The sequence below is a fragment of the Pan troglodytes genome, chromosome 15 (genome assembly GCF_028858775.2).
Source record: "Pan troglodytes isolate AG18354 chromosome 15, NHGRI_mPanTro3-v2.0_pri, whole genome shotgun sequence".
NCBI classification, from domain to species: Eukaryota; Metazoa; Chordata; class Mammalia; order Primates; family Hominidae; genus Pan; species Pan troglodytes.
Genome location: NC_072413.2, coordinates 92,364,875 through 92,391,008, shown reverse-complemented (window position 1 = coordinate 92,391,008; position 26,134 = coordinate 92,364,875). Strand labels below are relative to the sequence as shown.

The 26,134-nt window shown below is 49.1% G+C and overlaps 1 protein-coding gene across 6 annotated transcripts; it reads left to right on the top strand.

Annotated features, from left to right (window-relative positions):
* The first annotated feature begins 375 nt into the window (after positions 1 to 375).
* SERPINA1 (serpin family A member 1) lies at positions 376 to 12,635 on the top strand. 6 transcript variants are annotated; one of them, XM_009428362.4, is made up of 7 exons: positions 377 to 556; positions 2,008 to 2,199; positions 2,355 to 2,458; positions 7,767 to 8,416; positions 9,867 to 10,137; positions 11,397 to 11,544; positions 12,368 to 12,635. In XM_009428362.4, exons 4-7 carry the CDS (start codon positions 7,771 to 7,773, stop codon positions 12,557 to 12,559), a joined length of 1,257 nt encoding a protein of 418 aa, XP_009426637.1. In that variant the 5' UTR covers positions 377 to 556; positions 2,008 to 2,199; positions 2,355 to 2,458; positions 7,767 to 7,770; the 3' UTR covers positions 12,560 to 12,635. The 6 variants fall into 6 exon arrangements, with proteins under 6 accessions (XP_009426639.1, XP_009426637.1, XP_016782166.1 ...); XM_016926677.2 differs by lacking the exon at positions 2,008 to 2,199; XM_054666269.1 differs by lacking the exons at positions 377 to 556; positions 2,008 to 2,199 and adding an exon at positions 2,200 to 2,217.
* Positions 12,636 to 26,134: the final 13,499 nt, after the last annotated feature.

Below are 26,134 nucleotides of genomic sequence, written 5' to 3'. Positions count from 1 at the left end.
GCTCAGTCCTCTTCCCTCTGCAGCTGGCCCCAGAAACCTGCCAGTTATTGGTGCCAGGTCTGTGCCAGGAGGGCGAGGCCTGTCATTTCTAGTAATCCTCTGGGCAGTGTGACTGTACCTCTTGCGGCAACTCAAAGGGAGAGGGTGACTTGTCCCGGGTCACAGAGCTGAAAGGGCAGGTACAACAGGTGACATGCCGGGCTGTCTGAGTTTATGAGGGCCCAGTCTTGTGTCTGCCGGGCAATGAGCAAGGCTCCTTCCTGTCCAAGCTCCCCGCCCCTCCCCAACCTACTGCCTCCACCCGAAGTCTACTTCCTGGGTGGGCAGGAACTGGGCACTGTGCCCAGGGCATGCACTGCCTCCACGCAGCAACCCTCAGAGTCCTGAGCTGAACCAAGAAGGAGGAGGGGGTCGGGCCTCCGAGGAAGGCCTAGCCGCTGCTGCTGCCAGGAATTCCAGGTAGGAGGGGCGGCAACCTCCTGCCAGCCTTCAGGCCACTCTCCTGTGCCTGCCAGAAGAGACAGAGCTTGAGGAGAGCTTGAGGAGAGCAGGAAAGGTGGGACATTGCTGCTGCTGCTCACTCAGTTCCACAGGTGGGAGGGACAGCAGGGCTTAGAGTGGGGGTCATTCTGCAGATGGGAAAACGAAGGCCCAGAGAGGGGAAGAAATGCCCAGGAGCTACCGAGGGCAGGCGACCTCAACCACAGCCCAGCGCTGGAGCTGAGTGGATGTAGAGCAGCGGAATATCCATTCAGCCAGCTCAGGGGAAGGACAGGAGCCCTGAAGCCAGGGGCTGGAGCTGCAGGGAAGGGAGCTCAGAGAGAAGGGGAGGGGAGTCTGAGCTCAGTTTCCCGCTGCCTGAAAGGAAGGTGGTACCTACTCCCTTCACAGGGTAACTGAATGAGAGACTGCCTGGAGGAAAGCTCTTCAAGTGTGGCCCACCCCACCCCAGTGACACCAGGGAGACCCCTGACACGGGGGAGGGAGGGCAGCATCAGGAGGGGCTTTCTGGGCACACGCAGTACCCGGCTCTGAGCTTTCCTTGAACTGTCGCATTTTAATCCTCACAGCAGCTCAACAAGGTACATACCGTCACCATCCCCATTTTACAGATAGGGAAATTGAGGCTCAGAGCGGTTAAACAACTCACCTGAGGCCTCACAGGCAGTAAGTGGGTTCCCTGGTCTGAATGTGTGTGCTGGAGGATCCTGTGGGTCACTCGCCTGGTAGAGCCCCAAGGTGGAGGCATAAATGGGACTGGTGAATGACAGAAGGGGCAAAAATGCACTCATCCATTCGCTCCGCAAGTATCTAGGGCACGTACGCCAGCTCCCAAGCAGGTTTGTGGGTTGCACAGCGGGTGATGCAATCTGATTTAGGCTTTTAAAGGGATTGCAATCAAGTGGGGCCCCTCTAGCCTCAACCCTGTACCTCCCCTCCCCTCCACCCCCAGCAGTCTCCAAAGGCCTCCAACAACCCCAGAGTGGGGGCCATGTATCCAAAGAAACTCCAAGCTGTATACGGATCACACTGGTTTTCCAGGAGCAAAAACAGAAACAGGCCTGAGGCTGGTCGAAATTGAACCTCCTCCTGCTCTGAGCAGCCTGGGGGGCAGGCTAAGCAGAGGGCTGTGCAGACCCACATAAAGAGCCTACTGTGTGACAGGCACTTCACCCGAGGCACTTCACAAGCATGCTTGGGAATGAAACTTCCAACTCTTTGGGATGCAGGTGAAACAATTCCTGGTTCAGAGAGGTGAAGCGGCCTGCCTGAGGCAGCACAGCTCTTCTTTACAGATGTGCTTCCCCACCTCTACCCTGTCTCACGGCCCCCCATGCCAGCCTGACGGTTGTGTCTGCCTCAGTCATGCTCCATTTTTCCATCGGGACCATCAGGAGGATGTTTGTGTCTAAGGCTGACTGGGTAACTTTGGATGAGCGGTCTCTCCGCTCTGAGCCTCAGTTTCCTCATCTGTCAAATGGGCTCTAACCCACTCTGATCTCCCAGGGCGGCAGTAAGTCTTCAGCATCAGGCATTTTGGGGTGACTCAGTAAATGGTAGATCTTGCTACCAGTGGAACAGCCACTAAGGATTCTGCAGTGAGAGCAGAGGGCCAGCTAAGTGGTACTCTCCCAGAGACTGTCTGACTCACGCCACCCCCTCCACCTTGGACACAGGACGCTGTGGTTTCTGAGCCAGGTACAATGACTCCTTTCGGTAAGTGCAGTGGAAGCTGTACACTGCCCAGGCAAAGCGTCCGGGCAGCGTAGGCGGGCGACTCAGAGCCCAGCCAGTGGACTTAGCCCCTGTTTGCTCCTCCGATAACTGGGGTGACCTTGGTTAATATTCACCAGCAGCCTCCCCCGTTGCCCCTCTGCATCCACTGCTTAAATACGGACGAGGACAGGGCTCTGTCTCCTCAGCCTCAGACACCACCACTGACCTGGGACAGTGAATCGTAAGTATGCCTTTCACCGCGAGAGGTTCTGGAGAGGCCTCTGAGCTCCCCAAGGCCCAGGCAGGCAGCAGGTCTGGGGCAGGAGGGGGGTTGTGGAGTGGGTATCCGCCCGCTGAGGTGCAGGGCAGATAGAGAGGCTGCAGCTGAGCTCCTATTTTCATAATAACAGCAGCCATGAGGGTTGTGTCCTGCTTCCCAGTCCTGCCCGGTCCCCCCTCGGTACCTCCTGGTGGATACACTGGTTCCTGTAAGCAGAAGTGGATAAGGGTGTCTAGGTCTGCAGTCCTGGCACCCCAGGAGGGGGGACACCAGCCAAGATACAGCAACAGCAACAAAGCGCAGCCATTTCTTTCTGTTTGCACAGCTCCTCTGTCTGTCGGGGGCTCCTGTCTGTTGTCTTCTATAAGCCTCACCACCTCTCCTACTGCTTGGGCATGCATCTTTCTCCCCTTCTATAGATGAGGAGGTTAAGGTCCAGAGAGGGGTGGGGAGGAACGCCGGCTCACATTCTCCATCCCCTCCAGATATGACCAGGAACAGACCCATGCCAGGCCTCAGCCTTACATCAAAATGGGCCTCCCCATGCACCGTGGACCTCTGGGCCCTCCTGTCCCAGTGGAGGACAGGAAGCTGTGAGGGGCACTGTCACCCAGGGCTCAAGCTGGCATTCCTGAATAATCGCTCTGCACCAGGCCACGGCTAAGCTCAGTGCGTGATTAAGCCTCATAACCCTCCAAGGCAGTTACTAGTGTGATTCCCATTTTACAGATGAGGAAGATGGGGACAGAGAGGTGAATAACTGGCCCTAAATCATACGCCATCCATAATTCGGGCTCAGGCACCTGGCTCCAGGCCCCGAACTCTTGAACCTGGCCCTAGTGTCACTGTTTCTCTTGGGTCTCAGGCGCTGGATGGGGAACAGGAAACCTGGGCTGGACTTGAGGCCTCTCTGATGCTCGGTGACTTCAGACAGTTGCTCAACCTCTCTGTTCTCTTGGGCAAAACATGATAACCTTTGACTTCTGTCCCCTCCCCTCACCCCACCCGACCTTGATCTCTGGAGTGTTGGAAGGATTTAATTTTTCCTGCACTGAGTTTTGGAGACAGGTCAAGAAGATGACCAAGGTCAAGGTGGCCAGTTTCCTATAGAACGCCTCTAAAAGACCTGCAGCAATAGCAGCAAGAACTGGTATTCTCGAGAACTTGCTGCGCAGCAGGCACTTCTTGGCATTTTATGTGTATTTAATTTCACAATAGCTCTATGACAAAGTCCACCTTTCTCATCTCCAGGAAACTGAGGTTCAGAGAGGTTAAGTAACTTGTCCAAGGTCACACAGCTAATAGCAAGTTGACGTGGAGCAATCTGGCCTCAGAGCCTTTAATTTTAGCCACAGACCGATGCTCCCCTCTTCATTTAGCCAGGCTGCCTCTGAAGTTTTCTGATTCAAGACTTCTGGCTTCAGCTTTGTACACAGAGATGATTCAATGTCAGGTTTTGGAGTCAAATCTGTTTAATCCCAGACAAAACATTTAGGATTACATCTCAGTTTTGTAAGCAAGTAGCTCTGTGATTTTTAGTGAGTTATTTAATGCTCTTAGGGGCTCAATTTTTCTATCTATAAAATAGGGCTAATAATTTGCACCTTATAGGGTAAGCTTTGAGGACAGATTAGATGATACGGTGCCTGTAAAACACCAGGTGTTAGTAAGTGTGGCAATGATGGTGACGCTGAGGCTGATGTTTGCTTAGCATAGGGTTAGGCAGCTGGCAGGCAGTAAACAGTTGGATAATTTAATGGAAAATTTGCCAAACTCAAATGCTGTTCACTGCTGAGCAGGAGCCCCTTCCTGCTGAAATGGTCCTGGGGAGTGCAGCAGCTGTCCAGGAAGAAATCTACCATCTCTCGGGCAGGAGCTCAACCTGTGTGCAGGTACAGGGAGGGCTTCCTCACCTGGTGCCCACTCATGCATTACGTCAGTTATTCCTCATCCCTGTCCAAAGGATTCTTTTCCCCACTGTACAGCTATGAAGCTAGTGCTCAAAGAAGTGAAGTCATTTACCCCAGGCCCCCTGCCAGTAAGTGACAGGGCCTGGTCACACTTGGGTTTATTTATTGCCCAGTTCAACAGGTTGTTTGACCATAGGCGAGATTCTCTTCCCTGCACCCTGCCGGGTTGCTCTTGGTCCCTTATTTTATGCTCCCGGGTAGAAATGGTGTGAGATTAGGCAGGGAGTGGCTCGCTTCCCTGTCCCTGGCCCCGCAAAGAGTGCTCCCACCTGCCCCGATCCCAGAAATGTCACCATGAAGCCTTCATTCTTTTGGTTTAAAGCTTGGCCTCAGTGTCCGTACACCATGGGGTACTTGGCCATCTACTTTCTCCTCTCCAGTCGCCCTCCCAGGCACTAGCTTTTAGGAGTGCAGGGTGCTGCCTCTGATAGAAGGGCCAGGAGAGAGCAGGTTTTGGAGTCCTGATGTTATAAGGAACAGCTTGGGAGGCATAATGAACCCAACATGATGCTTGAGACCAATGTCACAGCCCAATTCTGACATTCATCATCTGAGATCTGAGGACACAGCTGTCTCAGTTCATGATCTGAGTGCTGGGAAAGCCAAGACTTGTTCCAGCTTTGTCACTGACTTGCTGTATAGCCTCAACAAGGCCCTGACCCTCTCTGGGCTTCAAACTCTTCACTGTGAAAGGAGGAAACCAGAGTAGGTGATGTGACACCAGGAAAGATGGATGGGTGTGGGGGAATGTGCTCCTCCCAGCTGTCACCCCCTCGCCACCCTCCCTGCACCAGCCTCGCCACCTCCTTTGAGCCCAGAATTCCCCCATCTAGGAGGGCACCTGTCTCATGCCTAGCCATGGGAATTCTCCATCTGTTTTGCTACATTGAACCCAGATGCCATTCTAACCAAGAATCCTGGCTGGGTGCAGGGGCTCTCGCCTGTAACCCCAGCACTTTGGGAGGCCAAGGCAGGCGGATCAAGAGGTCAGGAGTTCAAGACCTGCCTGGCCAACATGGTGAAACCTCGGCTCTACTAAAAATACAAAAATTAGCCAGGCATGGTGGCACATGCCTGTAATCCCAGCTATTTGGGAAGCTGAGACAGAAGAATTTCTTGAACCCGGGAGGTGGAGGTTTCAGTGAGCCGAGATCACGCCACTGCACTCCACCCTGGTGGATAAAGCGAGACTCTGTCTCAAAAAAAAACCAAAAACCTATGTTAGCGTACAGAGGGCCCCAGTGAAGTCTTCTCCCAGCCCCACTTTGCACAACTGGGGAGAGTGAGGCCCCAGGACCAGAGGATTCTTGCTAAAGGCCAAGTGGATAGTGATGGCCCTGCCAGGGCTAGAAGCCACAACCTCTGGCCCTGAGGCCACTCAGCATATTTAGTGTCCCCACCCTGCAGAGGCCCAACTCCCTCCTGACCACTGAGCCCTGTAATGATGGGGGAATTTCCATAAGCCATGAAGGACTGCACAAAGTTCAGTTGGGAAGTGAAAGAGAAATTAAAGGGAGATGGAAATATACAGCACTAATTTTAGCACCATCTTCAGTTCTAACACTAGCTAGCTGAAGAAAAATACAAACATGTATTATGTAATGTGTGGTCTGTTCCATTTGGATTACTTAGAGGCACGAGGGCCAGGAGAAAGGTGGTGGAGAGAAACCAGCTTTGCACTTCATTTGTTGCTTTATTGGAAAGAAACTTTTAAAAGTCCAAGGGGGTTGAAGAATCTCAATGTTTGTTATTTCCAGGTTTTTTTCTCCAGTTTTTCATTTCCCAAATTCAAGGACACCTTTTTCTTTGTATTTTGTTAAGATGATGGTTTTGGTTTTGTGACTAGTAGTTAACAATGTGGCTGCCGGGCATATTCTCCTCAGCTAGGACCTCAGTTTTCCCATCTGTGAAGACGGCAGGTTCTACCTAGGGGGCTGCAGGCTGGTGGTCCGAAGCCTGGGCATATCTGGAGTAGAAGGAGCACTGTGGGGCAGGGCAGGTTCTGTGTTGCTGTGGATGACATTGACTTTGACCATTGCTCGGCAGAGCCTGCTCTCGCTCGTTCAACCACAGGCCCCACCACTCCCTATTGTCTCAGCCCCGGGTATGAAACATGTATTCCTCACTGGCCTATCACCTGAAGGCTTTGAATTTGCAACACCTGCCAACCCCTCCCTCAAAAGAGTTGCCCTCTCAGATCCTTCTGATGTAAGGTTTGGTGTTGAGACTTATTTCACTAAATTCTCATACATAAACATCACTTTATGTATGAGGCAAAATGAGGACCAGGGAGATGAATGACTTGTCCTGGCTCATACACCTGGAAAGTGACAGAGTCAGATTAGATCCCAGGTCTATCTGAAGTTAAAAGAGGTGTCTTTTCACTTCCCACCTCCTCCATCTACTTTAAAGCAGCACAAACCCCTGCTTTCAAGGAGAGATGAGCGTCTCTAAAGCCCCTGACAGCAAGAGCCCAGAACTGGGACACCATTGGTGACCCAGATGGCAGGTAAGCTGACTGCAGGAGCATCAGCCTATTCTTGTGTCTGGGACCACAGAGCATTGTGGGGACAGCCCCCTCTATTGGGAAAAAAACCCTAAGGGCTGAGGATCCTTCTGAGTGTTGGGTGGGAAAAGCTCCCAGGAGGTTTAATCACAGCCCCTCCATGCTCTAGCTGTTGCCATTGTGCAAGATGCATTTCCCTTCTGTGCAGCAGTTTCCCTGGCCACTAAATAGTGGGATTAGATAGAAGCCCTCCAAGGGCTTCCAGCTTGACATGATTCTTGATTCTGATCTGGCCCGATTCCTGGATAATCGTGGGCAGGCCCATTCCTCTTCTTGTGCCTCATTTTCTTCTTTTGTAAAACAATGGCTGTACCATTTGCATCTTAGGGTCATTGAAGATGTAAGTGTTGCTGTCCAGAGCCTGGGTGCAGGACCTAGATGTAGGATTCTGGTTCTGCTACTTCCTCAGTGACATTGAATAGCTGACCTAATCTCTCTGGCTTTGGTTTCTTCATCTGTAAAAGAAGGATATTAGCATTAGCACCTCACGGGATTGTTACAAGAAAGCAATGAATTAACACATGTGAGCACGGAGAACAGTGCTTGGCCTATGGTAAGCACTACGTACATTTTGCTATTCTTCTGATTCTTTCAGTGTTACTGATGTCGGCAAGTACTTGGCACAGGCTGGTTTAATAATCCCTAGGCACTTCCACGTGGTGTCAATCCCTGATCACTGGGAGTCATCATGTGCCTTGACTCGGGGCCTGGCCCCCCCATCTCTGTCTTGCAGGACAATGCTGTCTTCTGTCTCATGGGGCATCCTCCTGCTGGCAGGCCTGTGCTGCCTGGTCCCTGTCTCCCTGGCTGAGGATCCCCAGGGAGATGCTGCCCAGAAGACAGATACATCCCACCATGATCAGGATCACCCAACCTTCAACAAGATCACCCCCAACCTGGCTGAGTTCGCCTTCAGCCTATACCGCCAGCTGGCACACCAGTCCAACAGCACCAATATCTTCTTCTCCCCAGTGAGCATCGCTACAGCCTTTGCAATGCTCTCCCTGGGGACCAAGGCTGACACTCACGATGAAATCCTAGAGGGCCTGAATTTCAATCTCACGGAGATTCCGGAGGCTCAGATCCATGAAGGCTTCCAGGAACTCCTCCGTACCCTCAACCAGCCAGACAGCCAGCTCCAGCTGACCACCGGCAATGGCCTGTTCCTCAGCGAGGGCCTGAAGCTAGTGGATAAGTTTTTGGAGGATGTTAAAAAGTTGTACCACTCAGAAGCCTTCACTGTCAACTTCGGGGACACCGAAGAGGCCAAGAAACAGATCAACGATTACGTGGAGAAGGGAACTCAAGGGAAAATTGTGGATTTGGTCAAGGAGCTTGACAGAGACACAGTTTTTGCTCTGGTGAATTACATCTTCTTTAAAGGTAAGGTTGCTCAACCAGCCTGAGCTGTTCCCATAGAAACAAGCAAAAATATTCTCAAACCATCAGTTCTTGAACTCTCCTTGGCAATGCATTATGGGCCATAGCAATGCTTTTCAGCGTGGGTTCTTCAGTTTTCTACACACAAACACTAAAATGTTTTCCATCATTGAGTAATTTGAGGAAATAATAGATTAAACTGTCAAAACTACTGACAGCTCTGCAGAACTTTTCAGAGCCTTTAATGTCCTTGTGTATACTGTATATGTAGAATATATAATGCTTAGAACTATAGAACAAATTGTAATACACTGCATAAAGGGATAGTTTCATGGAACATAATTTACACGACTCTAGTGTCCCGGAATCAGTATCAGTTTTGCAGTCTGAAAGACCTGGGTTCAAATCCTGCCTCTAACACAATTAGCTTTTGACAAAAACAATGCATTCTACCTCTTTGAGGTGCTAATTTCCCATCTTAGCATGGACAAAATACCATCCTTGCTGTCAGGTTTTTTTAGGATTAAACAAATGACAAAGACTGTGGGGATGGTGTGTGGCATACAGCAGGTGATGGACTCTTCTGTATCTCAGGCTGCCTTCCTGCCCCTGAGGGGTTAAAATACCAGGGTCCTGGGGGCCCCAGGGCATTCTAAGCCAGCTCCCACTGTCCCAGGAAAACAGCATAGGGGAGGGGAGGTGGGAGGCAAGGCCAGGGGCTGCTTCCTCCACTCTGAGGCTCCCTTGCTCTTGAGGCAAAGGAGGGCAGTGGAGAGCAGCCAGGCTGCAGTCAGCACAGCTAAAGTCCTGGCTCTGCTGTGGCCTTAGGGCGGGCCCAGGTCCCTCTCCAGCCCCAGTCTCCTCCTTCTGTCCAATGAGAAAGCTGGGATCAGGGGTCCCTGAGGCCCCTGTCCACTCTGCATGCCTCAGTGGTGAAGCTCTGTTGGTATGGCAGAGGGGAGGCTGCTCAGGCATCTGCATTTCCCCTGCCAATCTAGAGGATGAGGAAAGCTCTCAGCAATAGTAAGCAGAATGTTTGCCCTGGATGAATAACTGAGATGCCAATTAACAAGGGGCAGGGAGCCTTAGACAGAAGGTACCAAATATGCCTGATGCTCCAACATTTTATTTGTAATATCCAAGACACCCTCAAATAAACATATGATTCCAATAAAAATGCACAGCCACGATGGCATCTCTTAGCCTGACATCGCCACGATGTAGAAATTCTGCATCTTCCTCTAGTTTTGAATTATCCCCACACAATCTTTTTCGGCAGCTTGGATGGTCGGTTTCAGCACCTTTTACAGATGATGAAGCTGAGCCTCGAGGGATGTGTGTTGTCAAGGGGGCTCAGGGCTTCTCAGGGAGGGGACTCATGGTTCCTTTATTCTGCTACACTCTTCCAAACCTTCACTCACCCCTGGTGATGCCCACCTTCCCCTCTCTCCAGGCAAATGGGAGAGACCCTTTGAAGTCAAGGACACCGAGGAAGAGGACTTCCACGTGGACCAGGCGACCACCGTGAAGGTGCCTATGATGAAGCGTTTAGGCATGTTTAACATCCAGCACTGTAAGAAGCTGTCCAGCTGGGTGCTGCTGATGAAATACCTGGGCAATGCCACCGCCATCTTCTTCCTGCCTGACGAGGGGAAACTACAGCACCTGGAAAATGAACTCACCCACGATATCATCACCAAGTTCCTGGAAAATGAAGACAGAAGGTGATTCCCCAACCTGAGGGTGACCAAGAAGCTGCCCACACCTCTTAGCCATGTTGGGACTGAGGCCCATCAGGACTGGCCAGAGGGCTGAGGAGGGTGAACCCCACATCCCTGGGTCACTGCTACTCTGTATAAACTTGGCTTCCAGAATGAGGCCACCACTGAGTTCAGGCAGCGCCATCCATGCTCCATGAGGAGGACAGTACCCAGGGGTGAGGAGGTAAAGGTCTCGTCCCTGGGGACTTCCCACTCCAGTGTGGACACTGTCCCTTCCCAATATCCAGTGCCCAGGGCAGGGACAGCAGCACCACCACATGTTCTGGCAGAACCAAGAAGGAACAGATGGGCTTCCTGGCAAAGGCAGCAGTGGAGTGTGGAGTTCAAGGGTAGAATGTCCCTGAGGGTATGGGGGAAGAGCCTGTGTGGCAAGGCCCAGAAAAGCAAGGTTCGGAATTGGAACAGCCAGGGCATGTTCGCAGAAGGCTTGCGTTTCTCTGTCACTTTATCGGTGCTGTTAGATTGGGTGTCCTGTAGTAAATGATACTTGAACATGAGCCACACATTAGTGTATGTGTGTGCATTCGTGATTATGCCCATGCCCTGCTGATCTAGTTCATTTTGTACACTGTAAAACCAAGATGAAAATACAAAAGGTGTCGGGTTCATAATAGGAATCGAGGCTGGAATTTCTCTGTTCCATGCCAGCACCTCCTGAGGTCTCTGCTCCAGGGGTTGAGAAAGAACAAAGAGGCTGAGAGGGCAACGGATCAGAGAGCCCAGAGCCAAGCTGCCCGCTCACACCAGACCCTGCTCAGGGTGGCATTGTCTCCCCATGGAAAACCAGAGAGGAGCGCTCAGCCTGGTGTGGTCACTCTTCTCTTATCCACTAAACCGTTGTCACTGGGCACTGCCACCAGCCCCGTGTTTCTCTGGGTGTAGGGCCCTGGGGATGTTACAGGCTGGGGGCCAGGTGACCCAACACTACAGGGCAAGATGAGACAGGCTTCCAGGACACCTAGAATATCAGAGGAGGTGGCATTTCAAGCTTTCGTGATTCATTCGATGTTAACATTCTTTGACTCAATGTAGAAGAGCTAAAAGTAGAACAAACCAAAGCCGAGTTCCCATCTTAGTGTGGGTGGAGGACACAGGAGTAAGTGGCAGAAATAATCAGAAAAGAAAACACTTGCACTGTGGTGGGTCCCAGAAGAACAAGAGGAATGCTGTGCCATGCCTTGAATTTCTTTTCTGCACGGCAGGTCTGCCAGCTTACATTTACCCAAACTGTCCATTACTGGAACCTATGATCTGAAGAGCGTCCTGGGTCAACTGGGCATCACTAAGGTCTTCAGCAATGGGGCTGACCTCTCCGGGGTCACAGAGGAGGCACCCCTGAAGCTCTCCAAGGTGAGATCACCCTGACGACCTTGTTGCACCCTGGTATCTGTAGGGAAGAATGTGTGGGGGCTGCAGCTCTGTCCTGAGGCTGAGGAAGGGGCCGAGGGAAACAAATGAAGACCCAGGCTGAGCTCCTGAAGATGCCCGTGATTCACTGACACGGGACGTGGTCAAACAGCAAAGCCAGGCAGGGGACTGCTGTGCAGCTGGCACTTTCGGGGCCTCCCTTGAGGTTGTGTCACTGACCCTGAATTTCAACTTTGCCCAGGACCTTCTAGACATTGGGCCTTGATTTATCCATATTGACACAGAAAGGTTTGGGCTAAGTTGTTTCAAAGGACTTTCTTACTCCTTCCATCTGTGAGATTTGGTGTCTGAATTAATGAATGATTTCAGCTAAAGATGACACTTATTTTGGAAAACTAAAGGCGACCAATGAACAACTGCAGTTCCATGAATGGCTGCATTATCTTGGGGTCTGGGCACTGTGAAGGTCACTGCCAGGGTCCGTGTCCTCAAGGAGCTTCAAGCCGTGTACTAGAAATGAGAGAGCCCTGGAGGCAGACGTGGAGTGACGATGCTCTTCCCTGTTCTGAGTTGTGGGTGCACCTGAGCAGGGGGAGGGGTGCTTGTCAGGAAGATGGACAGAGGGGAGCCAGCCCCGTCAGCCAAAGCCTTAAGGAGGAGCAAGGCCTGTGTGACAGGGAGGGAGAGGATGTGCAGGGCCAGGGCCGTCCAGGGGGAGTGAGCGCTTCCTGGGAGGTGTCCACGTGAGCCTTGCTCGAGGCCTGGGCTCAGCCTTACAACATGTCTCTGCTTCTCTCCCCTCCAGGCCGTGCATAAGGCTGTGCTGACCATCGACGAGAAAGGGACTGAAGCTGCTGGGGCCATGTTTTTAGAGGCCATACCCATGTCTATTCCCCCCGAGGTCAAGTTCAACAAACCCTTTGTCTTCTTAATGATTGAACAAAATACCAAGTCTCCCCTCTTCGTGGGAAAAGTGGTGAATCCCACCCAAAAATAACTGCCTCTCATTCCTCAGCCCCTCCCCTCCATCCCTGGCCCCCTCCCTGGATGACATTAAAGAAGGGTTGAGCTGGTCCCCGCCTGCATGTGACTATAAATCCCTCCCATGTTCTCTCTGAGTCTCCCTTTGCCTGCTGAGGCTGTATGTGGGCTCCAGGTAACAGTGCTGTCTTCGGGCCCCCTGAACTGTGTTCATGGAGCATCTGGCTAGGTAGGCACATGCTGGGCTTGAATCCAGGGGGGACTGAATCCTCAGCTTACGGACCTGGGCCCATCTGTTTCTGGAGGGCTCCAGTCTTCCTTGTCCTGTCTTGGAGTCCCCAAGAAGGAATCACAGGGGAGGAACCAGATACCAGCCATGACCCCAGGCTCCACCAAGCATCTTCATGTCCCCCTGCTCATCCCCCACTCCCCCCCACCCAGAGTTGCTCATCCTGCCAGGGCTGGCTGTGCCCACCCCAAGGCTGCCCTCCTGGGGGCCCCAGAACTGCCTGATCGTGCCGTGGCCCAGTTTTGTGGCATCTGCAGCAACACAAGAGAGAGGACAATGTTCTCTTCTTGACCCGCTGTCACCTAACCAGACTTGGGCCCTGCACCTCTCAGGCACTTCTGGAAAATGACTGAGGCAGATTCTTCCTGAAGCCCATTCTCCATGGGGCAACAAGGACACCTATTCTGTCCTTGTCCTTCCATCGCTGCCCCAGAAAGCCTCACATATCTCCGTTTAGAATCAGGTCCCTTCTCCCCAGATGAAGAGGAGGGTCTCTGCTTTGTTTTCTCTATCTCCTCCTCAGACTTGACCAGGCCCAGCAGGCCCCAGAAGACCATTACCCTATATCCCTTCTCCTCCCTAGTCACATGGCCATAGGCCTGCTGATGGCTCAGGAAGGCCATTGCAAGGACTCCTCAGCTATGGGAGAGGAAGCACATCACCCGTTGACCCCCGCAACCCCTCCCTTTCCTCCCCTGAGTCCCGACTGGGGCCACATGCAGCCTGACTTCTTTGTGCCTGTTGCTGTCCCTGCAGTCTTCAGAGGGCCACCGCAGCTCCAGTGCCACGGCAGGAGGCTGCTCCTGAATAGCCCCTGTGGTAAGGGCCAGGAGGGTCCTTCCATCCTCCAAGGCCCTGCTAAAGGACACAGCAGCCAGGAAGTCCCCTGGGCCCCTAGCTGAAGGACAGCCTGCTCCCTCTGTCTCTACCAGGAATGGCCTTGTCCTGTGGAAGGCACTGCCCCATCCCAAACTAATCTAGGAATCACTGTCTAACCACTCACTGTCATGAATGTGTACTTAAAGGATGAGGTTGAGTCATACCAAATAGTGATTTCGATAGTTCAAAATGGTGAAATTAGCAATTCTACATGATTCAGTCTAATCAATGGATACCGACTGTTTCCCACACAAGTCTCCTGTTCTCTTAAGCTTACTCACTGACAGCCTTTTGCTCTCCACAAATACATTAAAGATATGGCCATCGCCAAGCCCCCTAGGATGACACCAGACCTGAGAGTCTGAAGACCTGGATCCAAGTTCTGACTTTTCCCCCTGCCAGCTGTGTGACCTTCGTGAAGTCGCCAAACCTCTCTGAGCCCCAGTCATTGCTAGTAAGACCTGCCTTTGAGTTGGTATGATGTTCAAGTCAGATAATAAAACGTTTATACCCATTAGAACAGAGAATAAATAGAACTACACTTCTTGCATTTATGAGCTTTCTGTGAATCAGACATCCCTATGAGGTACCTCCCCTGGCTGTTTCTCATTTACTCACGGTAGCAGCACTGTGATGTGTGAGTATATCTGCTGTGCTCTTAAACTCCAAATCTGAGGAAACTGAGGCTCAGAGAGGCTACTGGTCTCCCACAATGTCACACAGCTCATAAGTGGCAAAGCTGGCTTAATGGGTTACTTGTTCCTCTGAACCATACCACCTCACCACACTCTCCCCTTCGAGGGTCACGCTAAACTTCTGCAGAGGTAATTCCTCCTTAAACCAGAAGGGTTGCTGGTGGCCCACAGCTCACGTCTAGCACACTTCATGAGAAAAACACCCTGTGCCCAGTGTGGAGCAGGCATTGAGCTGAAGGTGGTGAGCAGAAGCTCATCCACCAGATGTTGACACAGCCCGCAGCCTTGGGCGACCCACAGGACTCCTCTTATTTAACTGGCATTTGGTAGGAGAACAGGGGCAGAGTCAAAGACAAGTTGGCTTTCTGGAGAGCCCAGGGCAGGGAAGGAGGTTGCAGCGCTGAGGGCGGTCACCTTAGACACCATCGTTTTACTTTGAAGAATTGTCTGTCACACACGAGTTGACAGTCAGGATGGGTGAGACCCCATTCAAACTAGCATAACCTCCCAGAGGGAATTCCTGGGCTCCCCTGGGAATCAACAGGGATCAGTCACGGATGGGCAGAGTGTCATGACAATCTCATTATGAGGAAGACAAATATATGTCACAAGTCTGTGATGGGACAACCGTAAGACCTCAGCTTCACTGTATCTTCCAGAGTTTTAAAAAAATGTATTCACTGTCCAACGTGATCCTCCAGACAGGTTCTGCGGGACGCAGCCTAGGACTCATTATCCCCAAAGTACACATGGGGAAACTCAGGCCCAGCAGGTCAAATGCTCTGTCCAGTGTGGGCCTGGAAGGCAGGTCTTCTCCACTGTTAGGCCTGGCTGTCCCCAACAGCACATACTACCTCAGTCCATATGGGATCACGATACACAACTCCATCCTCCAGGACCACACTGCATCAACCTGCTGTGCCCTAACATCAGCTGAAGGCCAAGCTGCGGGGCACCCTGGGTGTTCCAAGTCACTTTCCCTCTGCAGGCAGGAACCTCATCCTGCTCTGAAACAGATGAGAGGGAAACGCAGAAAACAGCTTCCAGCTCAGCCAGGAACCTTAGAGTCCTGACCTTTTACCTCGCCTAGGAGTTTGCAGGGGAGAGAACACACGAATTTTAGATTTTAAGCCTAAATAAAGGAAGCCTTAGTTTGAAGTGCAAGCTCTGCCGGACAGGGGGCACCCTGTGAGCCCCATTTGTTAAGAGGACAATAGTCAGGGAGCTTCCAGGCTCTCACACCAGAAACAGGAAATACAGATTTCACATTGATCTCCTTCCCAGGAGCAACTTGATCCTCTCCGTAAATCCGAGCGGGAAGCATTTATCCAAACAACAAACAAGCAAACATGAGCTGTGTATGGGGGATAGAGAGAATGAAACACAGGTCCATCCTGGGGAGAATGCTGGTCTATGGCAGTGGGGAGCAGTGAATAAATGAGGCGTACATCCATGGATCTGGGTGGAGAGGGTCAGGGTGTAACCCAGGACCTTTCCAGAGGCATGAGAAACAGTCAGCCTACACCCACAGATGACCTCAAACACCCCAAGGGCTCCTTGAAAGGCTGAGGCCTTTGTGTTGCTCTTGGTTGGATTCTTCACAGGCAGTGAAGTAAACAAGGCACACCACAGGACTCAGAACCAGGGACAGCTTCTGCAGGAACCTGGGTCAATTCTAAAAGGACAAATGGAATGACCCTGAGTAGAGAAGTCAGAGAAAGGCACTCTCACTGAGGCAAACTCCCTCCCCAGCAGGGACCCAGGCAGCAACTCGGAAAAGCAGGAGTGTCACTATTGTATCATATGGGAGAGGGCAGGCTGTGTGCTCTCAGGGAAGTTCCTCAACTTCTCTGTGCCGTAGTTTCCTCATCTGCAAAATGTAAATCAAATTTGAGGTTTCAATGCAATGACTTATTTCTCTAAAGTTCCTTGTCCTTGTCCCATGTAGCCCAGAAATCTTCCTCTGGCCTAGTTGTGGAGCCTGGCCTAAATCACACATTGCTGGAGATGGTGAAGCTGACCAGCATGAGAGGTCAGTTTTTAGAAGCCTAAATCCCAACAGGCATATGCCTCACCCTCCAATATCAGCTCTATCAGAAACAAACAAACAAAAACATGTCTTATTCATTTGTCCTTTTCCTCAAAGGGGTGGCACTTGGGCAGGGCAGAAGGGCTGGTTATCCAAGCTTGGAAGATGCTGACAGCAGACGCTTCAATGGCAGTAGGAGTTTTCTGATCACTATCATTGGTATCACGCTTACTATTGAAATCGTGACATCAGGAATGATGAAAGGAACTAGAGTCAGATGGTCTGGAGCGGGGAAGTGAGGAGCTGAAACCTCCTTCAGTCTGGTTGCTGTGTCCCCAGGGTGGGTAGATCCCCTCTGTTCATCCCACATGGGACAAGTAGAGTGCGAGAGGAATCAACCCTTTCTAAAGGGTTGAAGCATTGAGCTGTGAGCTTCTTGGTTGCTGCAGCACAATCCTTGCCCATCCTGACTGATACAACCAGAATTCGTGAAATGCATCAAAGAAGTCTTCACCTACTACGCAAGCCTGGAAGGGTGACTAAGATCTGAAAAACACCGGGAAGGCTAAAGGAACTCCCACAAGGAAACCCCATTAGAAAGTTCTAGTTACAAGATGCTCAGCACAGGCCATGCAGAAATACGCCCAGATCCGGTGGTGAGCAAGGAACGGTAGGAATGTGAGCGCTGAGTCACGCAGGAGAGACTCACAGGGGCTCAAGCCAGCAAGGGGACGGCCTCCACCCCACGCACTGTTGGCCAACAGCCTCCAGGGGCATTTGCTCTCAGAAGTCAAAGCTGATTTTCCACAATTGAAGTGCTCACTGTTTGGGATGATTTAGGAACAACACCAACAAAAAGGAATGAACAATCAGAGCTAATAGAATTGTGTTTAAACTCTGCTGGGCTTCCTTGACAGAGGGCACGGGGAGCAAACAAAGTCGGCAGTGTGTCTTAAGTAAAAAACTTTTTTTCCTTTTAATTGGCAGTTAATACCCTCAAAATATGTTCTGAGATTGATCAAGTAAGTGTCTTTCAGCATTAAAATATTAGGATGAAATTGCTAAGGGCTTCTTAGCAAAGTGGAAAGAACACAGGAATCCCAACTCCACCTTCTCCTTGGCATACAATCCTGAGTGGGCTGTTACAGCTCTCTGTGCCTCGGCGCCCTCACCCGCAAGACAGGTAAAATAAAACTCCTAGGTTACTTTCATGAATAATATGCAAAGCATCACCCTAAAAAAGTGCTGCTACTTAAGTGACCACCAAACATTAACGAATACTGTGGATTCCAAAAATATTAGTTAATGTGAGTGGTGTGGCTACCTTCCCCCAGTGCCCAGTGCTCTGTCAGGGAACTAACAGAGGAATAAATTACAGATATTCACAAGTTTGTTACCAATGACCCTGAGCTAGGAATCAGCCTGGGATCTTTTCCCAGGTCTACCACTAATGTGCCACCTAACTCTGCGGACATCCTCTCCTCCCCTGAGCCCCAGTTTCCTCACCAGAGAATGTGAGCATTGAGGTCCCTGGAGTCCTGACATTCCATGGAGCTCTGAGGGCTTCAGGCCGGCCCCACGTCAGTCTTTCACCTGTGTGCCCTGTGCCCACTGCTGATCTGGGGCAGAGGAGGCACGGGGAAAGAGCCCAGGCTGCTCTTAAAAATCACATCTCACATTGAGACCGACGCGTGGAGACTGCGGCAGAAGCAGCAGAGGTGAGGACCCCGTGTGAGTCCCCTGTGGCTGCCGTAACTGATTTAGCTGATTAGCATGAGCTCCGTGGTTTCCAATAGAATGCATTCTCTTACAGTTCTGGAGGCCAGAAGTCCAGAACAGTATCACTGGGACAAGGTCAGGGTGTCAGGAAAGCCGAGTGTCCTTGGAGGCTCTAGGGGATGTGCCACTTCTTCCTCTTCCAATTTCTGGTGGCTGCCGTCATTCCTTGACTTGTTGCCCCTCCAGTCACGGCCTCTGTTGTCACACTGCCCCCTCTTTCTCCATCTGTGTCAGGTCTCCCTCCCCCTCCCCCTCAGGAGGATACTTGCGATAGCATTTAGGGACCACCTGGATTGTCTTCTCCTGCCAAGACCCTTAACGACATCTGCAAGGACATTTCTTCCATAGTTGGTAACATATCTCTGGGGGGCGCTGTTGAGCCTGTAGAACGCCCTACTTTACCAGTGAGGGGATGATGGGGCTGGAAGAGGGAAGGAATGAAAGGAGTGTGAAGGAAGCGCCACCAAGGAGAGCTGTGGAAGCCCAACCCAAAGACCGCACCTGGGATGTCGGGAAGGGCCAAGGTACAGAAGGAGAAGGAAGAGGGTTGGAGGTGGAGGGCCAGCAGCACCAAGGCTCAGAGCCAGGGTGAAACTCCCCCGCCAGGGGATGGAGAGATATGGTGGGGTCGTTCTCTCAGGGAGTGGCACAGCAGAGCCAGGGCCAGATCTGGAGGTGGCTGTGCCCCCCTGGGGGGTGCAGACTCACAGCCCCTCCAACAGGGAGCCCCTCCAGGTGGGAGCGAAATGGAGATGAGCGCAAAACCCCGACTATCAGGCAGATTCTGCAGCAAAAATGACTTCAGAGGTGAACTGTGTGTAGCCTCAGGAACGGGATAGAGGTGGCCCTTGTAAACCTACCCTGCAATGGTGTCTAGGTCCCATGTCCCCTGTTCCAGACAGAGGCAGGCCTTGGCCTCCTGAGGAGGGACAGCAGGAGGGCAGGTCCCTCACTGAGCCTGGAGTCTCTCTCTCTGTACAGCAGGCACCTTCTCCCGACCACTCCCACCACCAACATTTCATTCTATTCCTTCCCTCGGGGGGCAGCTACAATTTCTCTCTTAGCCCAAGGAAAGGAATAAAACAAACTGCCTTATATTGAAGTGAACATGGCTGACCTGGGCTTATTGGGAGCCCTCCCAAGGGGCGGGGTCTCATTCTCATTATCTTCTCCATCAAGGTGGCTAAGAATTTTTGCAGTTTCTTATAACTCACAAAGTACTGTCCTAGAAGCTATATCCCCATGAGGGGAGGTAGGGCAGGTATTATCAGGTTCGCTTACAGGTGGTCAACAGAGGGTCAGAGAAATCAGTGATTTGGGGAGCTCATACGGCTGCTAGATGTAGCCTGGCGTCAGTCACCGCAGGAGGGCCCACCCCGGCCTGAGTGCAGGCAGAACGCTGTGACACTGAGTGACATGGACAAGTCACCATCCTGAGCCTCCCATTCTCACTAACAGAGAATCACCACCCTCGGCCTGCAGGACAGGTTGTCTGCAGGTGACCGCCGGGGTCACGGCAACAGGTTCCTCCCTGCCAGGCCTGGCCCCCGAGTTGCAGGGAGTCAGTTGTATGGCCTTTTGTGGTGTCTGTGTGGCCCAGGAAGAGAGGGGCTGCACTGTGTGTGTGTGTGTGTGTGTGTGTGTGTGTGTGTGTGTGTGTGTGTGATTGTGTGTGTGCATCTGAGTATCCGTGTCTCTGTGTGATGCTATATGTCAATGTGTCTGTGTGTGTGTGTGTGTGTGTGTCTGTGTGTTGGCACGTAACTGTAATGTCTTTCCTTGTTTGTGTGTGTTTCTGTGAGTGTGTGCCTGAGTGCACATGTGTCTCTGTCTCTAGGTGTTTCTATCTAAACTGAGGGTGTGTCTGTGTGTTTCTGTGATTGTGTGTCTCTGAGTCGGTGTGTGTCTGTAACTGTGTGTGTTACATGAAACAGAAGCAGATGTAGTGAGAATGAGAGGGTCTAACTCCCTTTATCCTCAAACAAGGACCCCTCACTAGAGTGGAGAGAACGAGTCCTTCCCAGTCACACCCAGGAGCCCTCGGGTGGTACTTGCCAGCTGGTGTCACCACCCTAAGTACCCACACAAATGGGCTATGGAGGCAGAACAACAAGGATTCCAGCTCCTGATGAGAGATTCTTGGGCCAGGGTCTTGGTAGACACAAGCCTGGTGACTTCAGGCAGCTGGCAATTACTGGGCATCTACCAAGGGTCAGCCACGGTTCCAGGCCCCTAGCGTGTATGAATTCCTTGGCTCCTCTCGTCACCTCTCTGAGGGTGTGTCAAGGAGAGAGGAACCTGGATCTTGGATGGCCACGGGGCTCCCTTCCACCCACATCCCCACATGACTGCACAGCACAGGCTGGTTCTGCTGGACTGAGCCCATCCAGGGAAGAACAGCAAGACCCTCGGGTGAGATCGGGCTCACTGGAGACCAACAGCATGGCAGGAGCTGGAGGCGCCCCAGGCTGATTTCCGGGACAGGAGGCTCCTGGACACAGGCACTGAGCATCCCCACAGCCCCCTAGACTGGCCCATGAGCACGAGAAGCCCTGAGAGTGCGTGGGGGTGGCCTGTGTGCAAGGCAGCCCAGTGAGCCTCTCTGCACAACCCACAGGCTGTGCTGGGTGAGTTCTCCCTCAGCCTCCTCTGGAGCTGACACTGGGGGAGAGCACTGTGAGCCTCCCTGCCTGAATTCTTATCTGCGCTTCACACAGGAGGAAACTGAGGCATGCAGAGTTTTAGCTCCTCTTGGCCAGAGGCAGGATTTGAACCCAGGCGTCTGAACCTTGGTGATCCTGCGGGGCAGAGTGAGTTGGGGGATGGAAATGCATCTCTCACAAAGTGCCCAGCACAGGGTGGGCCCCTACAGACGGTAAAAGCTGGGGAGCGGGGCTCGGTCAGGTGTGATTTTCCCCTTCTCCTGCTCTCCCCAGGGTGGGACTCCCTTGTGGTCTCCTGGTGTTCACCTGTGTCTCCACCTGTAGAGGCAGGAAGGACTCAGCCTTAGGGATGCCCCCCACCCTAAGGGTCAAAGAGGAGGAAAGAGTGTCCTTTTAGCTCTGGCCCCTCAGAGCTTGTTACCCAGATTCCAGAGGACACTGTGTCTTATCCCCACTGCTCTCTGGATACCACCCTTCCGTCCCAAGGGGACTCTACCTTTGATCTCTTGTTTAGAATCCTGGCCTGAAAAGGAGATATGTATTCATTAACTCCTCAGGTGACCTGGCGATCTTTTCCATCACCTTCTTCCTCTTTCTTATCTGGGTTCATGGCCCCATCCTTTACCTACTGGGGCCCTCACTGTTTCTCCAGCCTGTATCTCTAATTCTGCAGCTCATCTGATATAAAAGGTAGTTATTTCCTAGGAGGAAATTTAAGGGATAGAGAGAGCCAGCAATAACAAAAGAGAGATGTCTCTGGAGGTGGATCAGAACACTTAATTAAGTGTTAAGAGTTTTTTAGGAGAGATAAATAAAGAGGACATGGGTAACAAAAGGGTAAATTGGGGAGGCCACACAGTAGGGAGAAAGCTATGGGGTCTGTATTCTTGTGGACCACAATGAGCTCGGGGGTTAAAGGATAAAGTCCAAGGTAAATAATAGTGTTGAGACCTCTGGGTATATCAAATATTAAAACATCAGAAACATCAATGTTCTGGAAGAAAGTATGAAGTCATTTATTTTCTTAATTTTTTAAGTGGATATGTCCTTTCTAAAGAAGGTAGAAAACCCAAAAGTCACAAAGCAAGGACTGATATATTTACCTTTAAAAATGCAAACTGTATGCCAAAAATGCCATTCAATTCACTCAGAAAATATAACAATTATAAATATACATTCACCCAACATCAGCACTCTGAAGTATATGAAGAAACATTGACCCAATAGAAGGAAGAAATAGACAGCAACACAATAATAGTAGGAGAATTTCCTGCTTTCAATTACCAATAGAACAACCAGACAGAAGATCATAAGAAAACAGAAAACTTGAACAACACTACAGACCAACTGGACCTAATAAACATACAGAACACTCTACCCCAAAACAGCAGAAGACACATTTTTCTGAAGTGCACATGGAACATTCTGCAGGATACACCATATATTAGGCCACAAAACAAGTCTTTGCATGTTTTAAAAGATTTAAATCATACAAAGTATCTTTTTCTGATTAAAATGAAATGAAACTAGGAATTAATAACAGAAGTAAAACTGGAAAATCCACAAATACAAGGAAATTAAACAACATACTCTTAATCAATTGTTAACGATATCACAAGGAAAATTAGAAACTATCTTGAGACAAATGAAAATGAAAACACAACATACCAAAATTTCGTGTGCAAAAATGCAGTGCTAAGAGAGAAATTTGTAGCTGAAAATATTTATGTTAAAAAATAATGATCTCAAACCAGCACCTAACTACACCTTTAGGAACTAGAGAGAAAAGAGAACAGACTAAACCTAAAGCTAGCAGAAAGAAGGAAACTAAAGATTAGAGCAAAATCTACAAAACAGATAATACAAAAATAAGGGAGAACATCAACAATAGAAAAATAACACAGAAAATCAACAAAATGAAGAGTTGGTTCTTTGAAAAGGGCAACAACATTGACAATTCTTTCGTTAGATTGACTAAGAGAAAAATGAAGACCAAAATAACTAAACTCAGAAATGAAAAAGTGGACGTTACAAGACTTTTTTGCAGGAATAAAAGGAATTATAGCCTGGGCATGGTGGCTCACACCTGTAATCCCAGCACTTTGGGAGGCTGAGGTGGGTGGATCACGAGGTCAGGAGTTCAAGACAAGCCTGGCCAAGATAGTGAAACCCCATCTCTACTAAAAATACAAAAATTAGCATACCTGTAATCCTAGCTACTTGGGAGGCTGAGGTAGGGAATTGCTTGAACCCGGGAGGCAGAGGTTGCAGTGAGCCGAGATCATGCCACTGCACCCCAGCCTGGGCGACAGAGAGAGACTCTCTCTCTCAAAAAAAAAAAAATGATTATAAGAGAATACTAGGAACAACTGTTCACTGAAAATTGGATGATGTAGACAAAATTGGATGATGTAGATCCTTTAGTATCTACTGGCTAAATGAAGAAATGTCTGTGCTATTGCTAATACTATATGCTGTACCTGAGTAAACTCTTCTGGGAAGTTAAGACCCATATACAGAAAATGAAGAAAAATAGTTCACATGGTGACAACAATTCTCACCTAATTTCCCATGGTCATTTCATTTATTCAATTAGTTGCCTTTAAGCCTATGTTCATAGCTCAAGACCATTATGCAAACTGGGGTTGCCATGTTACTATTTATTTTATTTTGTATTTTCCTTTTTGCACTTTATACCTGTTAGTTGTCAAATTTCTGCTGAAGTACAATCCTAATATAATAATGCTCACTAAGGATGATTGCTTTAACCATTTCTATTTAGAACTGGAGTTTCAAACCAGGGCCCTTGGACAAGAAAAAGAATAAAATGGTATCCGCATCGGAAAGGAAGAAATAAATTTATCTCTGTTCACTGACAACATAATCTTATATGTAGAAAATGCTAAAGATTCACCACACAAACTGTTAAACTGCAAACAAATTCAGCAAAGTTGCAGGATACAAAATCAACACACAAAAATCAGCCGTGTTTCCACACAAGAAAGAAAATAAGTTTAATCAGCTCATGGTTCCACAGGCTGTACAAGAAGCATGATGCTGGCATCTACTCAGCTTCTGGGGAGGCCTCAGGAAACTTAAAATTATGGCAGAAGGAGAATCTTCCATGGTATATATGTAACATATTTTCTTTATCCAATCCACCATTGACGGGCACATAGATTGAGTCCATGTCTGTGCTATTGTGAATAGTGTTACAATGAACATACATGTGCATGTGTCTTTTTGGTAGAACAATTTATTTTCCTTTGTGTATATACTCAGTAATGGTATTACTAGGTTGAATGGTAGTTATGTTTTAAGTTCTTTGAGAAATCTCCAAACTGTGAAAGCAGGATCTTGATGAAGTATTTGTACACCCAGGTTCACAGAAACACTATTCACAATGGGTAAAAAGTAGAACAACCCAAATTCATCAACGGGTGAATGAATAAACAAAATATAGTATATACATACAATGGAATAGCATTCAGCATCGAAAAGGAAGGAAATTCTGAGATATGCTACAAGACAGATGAACCTTAAGGACATTATGCTATGTGAAATAAGTCAGGCAAAAAAAGGCAAATACTATATGATTCAACTTATATGAGGTACCTAGAATAGTCAAATTCATAAAGACAGAAAGTAGAATGGTGATTGCCAAGTACTGGGTGCAGGGGAGAATGAGTAATTGTTCAGTGGGTATGGATTTTGAGTTTTGCAAGATGAAAATAGTTCTGGGGATTGATTGCACAACAATGAATGTACTTAACACAATTAAACTATATACTTAAAAATAGTCAAAATGATAAATTTTATACTAAGTGTACTTTACTACAATTAAAAAAAATTAAATACAAATTATCTTTAAATAACAAACATAATAATAATTGTGCAGCCAATATTTTCATAATAAACCAGTCAAATCTCTAACATATTACTATTACTCAGAATCCTTATGGTTTTAATGGTATTTTTACATCAATTTTTAGAAAAATAGATACTCAACTGCATATTTTTAAAATACCATAGAAAAGCTAAAGGATAAACTAAAAAATTGTATAACAGATATGACTAAGATAAACATTTTAGTTTTAAAGAACTCTTTTAAATCCATAGGGAAACAGTAAGCAATCCAGAAGAAAAATGGACAAAGGATTTAAGTAGGTAGTCTATAAAAAAATACAAATTAACAATGGAAATATGCAAGAATTCTAAACCCCATTCTCAATTTTTTAAATGCAAATCAACTTAACAGAGTGGCATTTTCCAGCTATCTGATTAGCAAAAATGTACGAGGTTGGTAATATGCAGAGCTATGAGCATGTAAAGAAACAGACATTGTCATTTGTCATATGAGGGCATGTAAATTTGTGCTATTTCTGAAGACAAGCTGGTAACATATATTAAAGTTAAAAGAACACAAAACCCTACTACTTGACTCAGAAAGTCTATTAATGGGAATTACCCCATGACAATATTAATAAACAAAACAAATGTAAAAAAATTCTTCTTTTTAATTGCAGGATTGTTTGCTGAGCAAAAAAAAAAAATCTATCAATAGGAAATTGATGATATAAATTCAGATGCGCCTCTATACTAGAGGTGCAGTCTTTAAAAATCATGAGGCTAGCTCTGTAGAGGCTCATAGGGAGAGATCTCTAAAAGCAAAAACTATGGTAAGAAGCAAAACACAGAACAGTGTACACAGCCTGATTTCTTCCATGAACACACACATTCATTCAAGAATTATTTACTGAGCATGTAGTATGTGCCAAGCACTGGCTGTGCAGGTGTGAACAAACAGACAAAATACCTGCCCATAGGAGCTCAGCGAGGGATGCAGAAAATAAACCAGGTAAGTAAATATTGTGCATAGAATAGAGGAAGTTGATGAGTCTTACAGTGAAAAAATAATGCAGGGAGAGGAATGGGGGTGCTGGGGTGTGGGGCACACTCAGATAGAATGGCCAAGGAAGACCTCAATGAGAAGGTGGCATTGGAGACCCAAGGCGGGTGAGAAAGCAAGCCATATGAGTATCTAGGAAAAAGATCCGCCAGGCTAAGGAAACAGGAAGTGCAAAGGCCCTGGGGTAGGAATGTGTCTGGTATGATCAAGGGAAGCAGGGAGACCATGTGATTTGAGCAGTGGAAAGTATGAGAGAGAGAGAAGCTAAAGAAGAGGCCGGGGAAATGACAGCAGTGCCTGCTGTGGACGGGGGCTCTTCAGTTGTGCACCTATAAAGACTTTGACTTT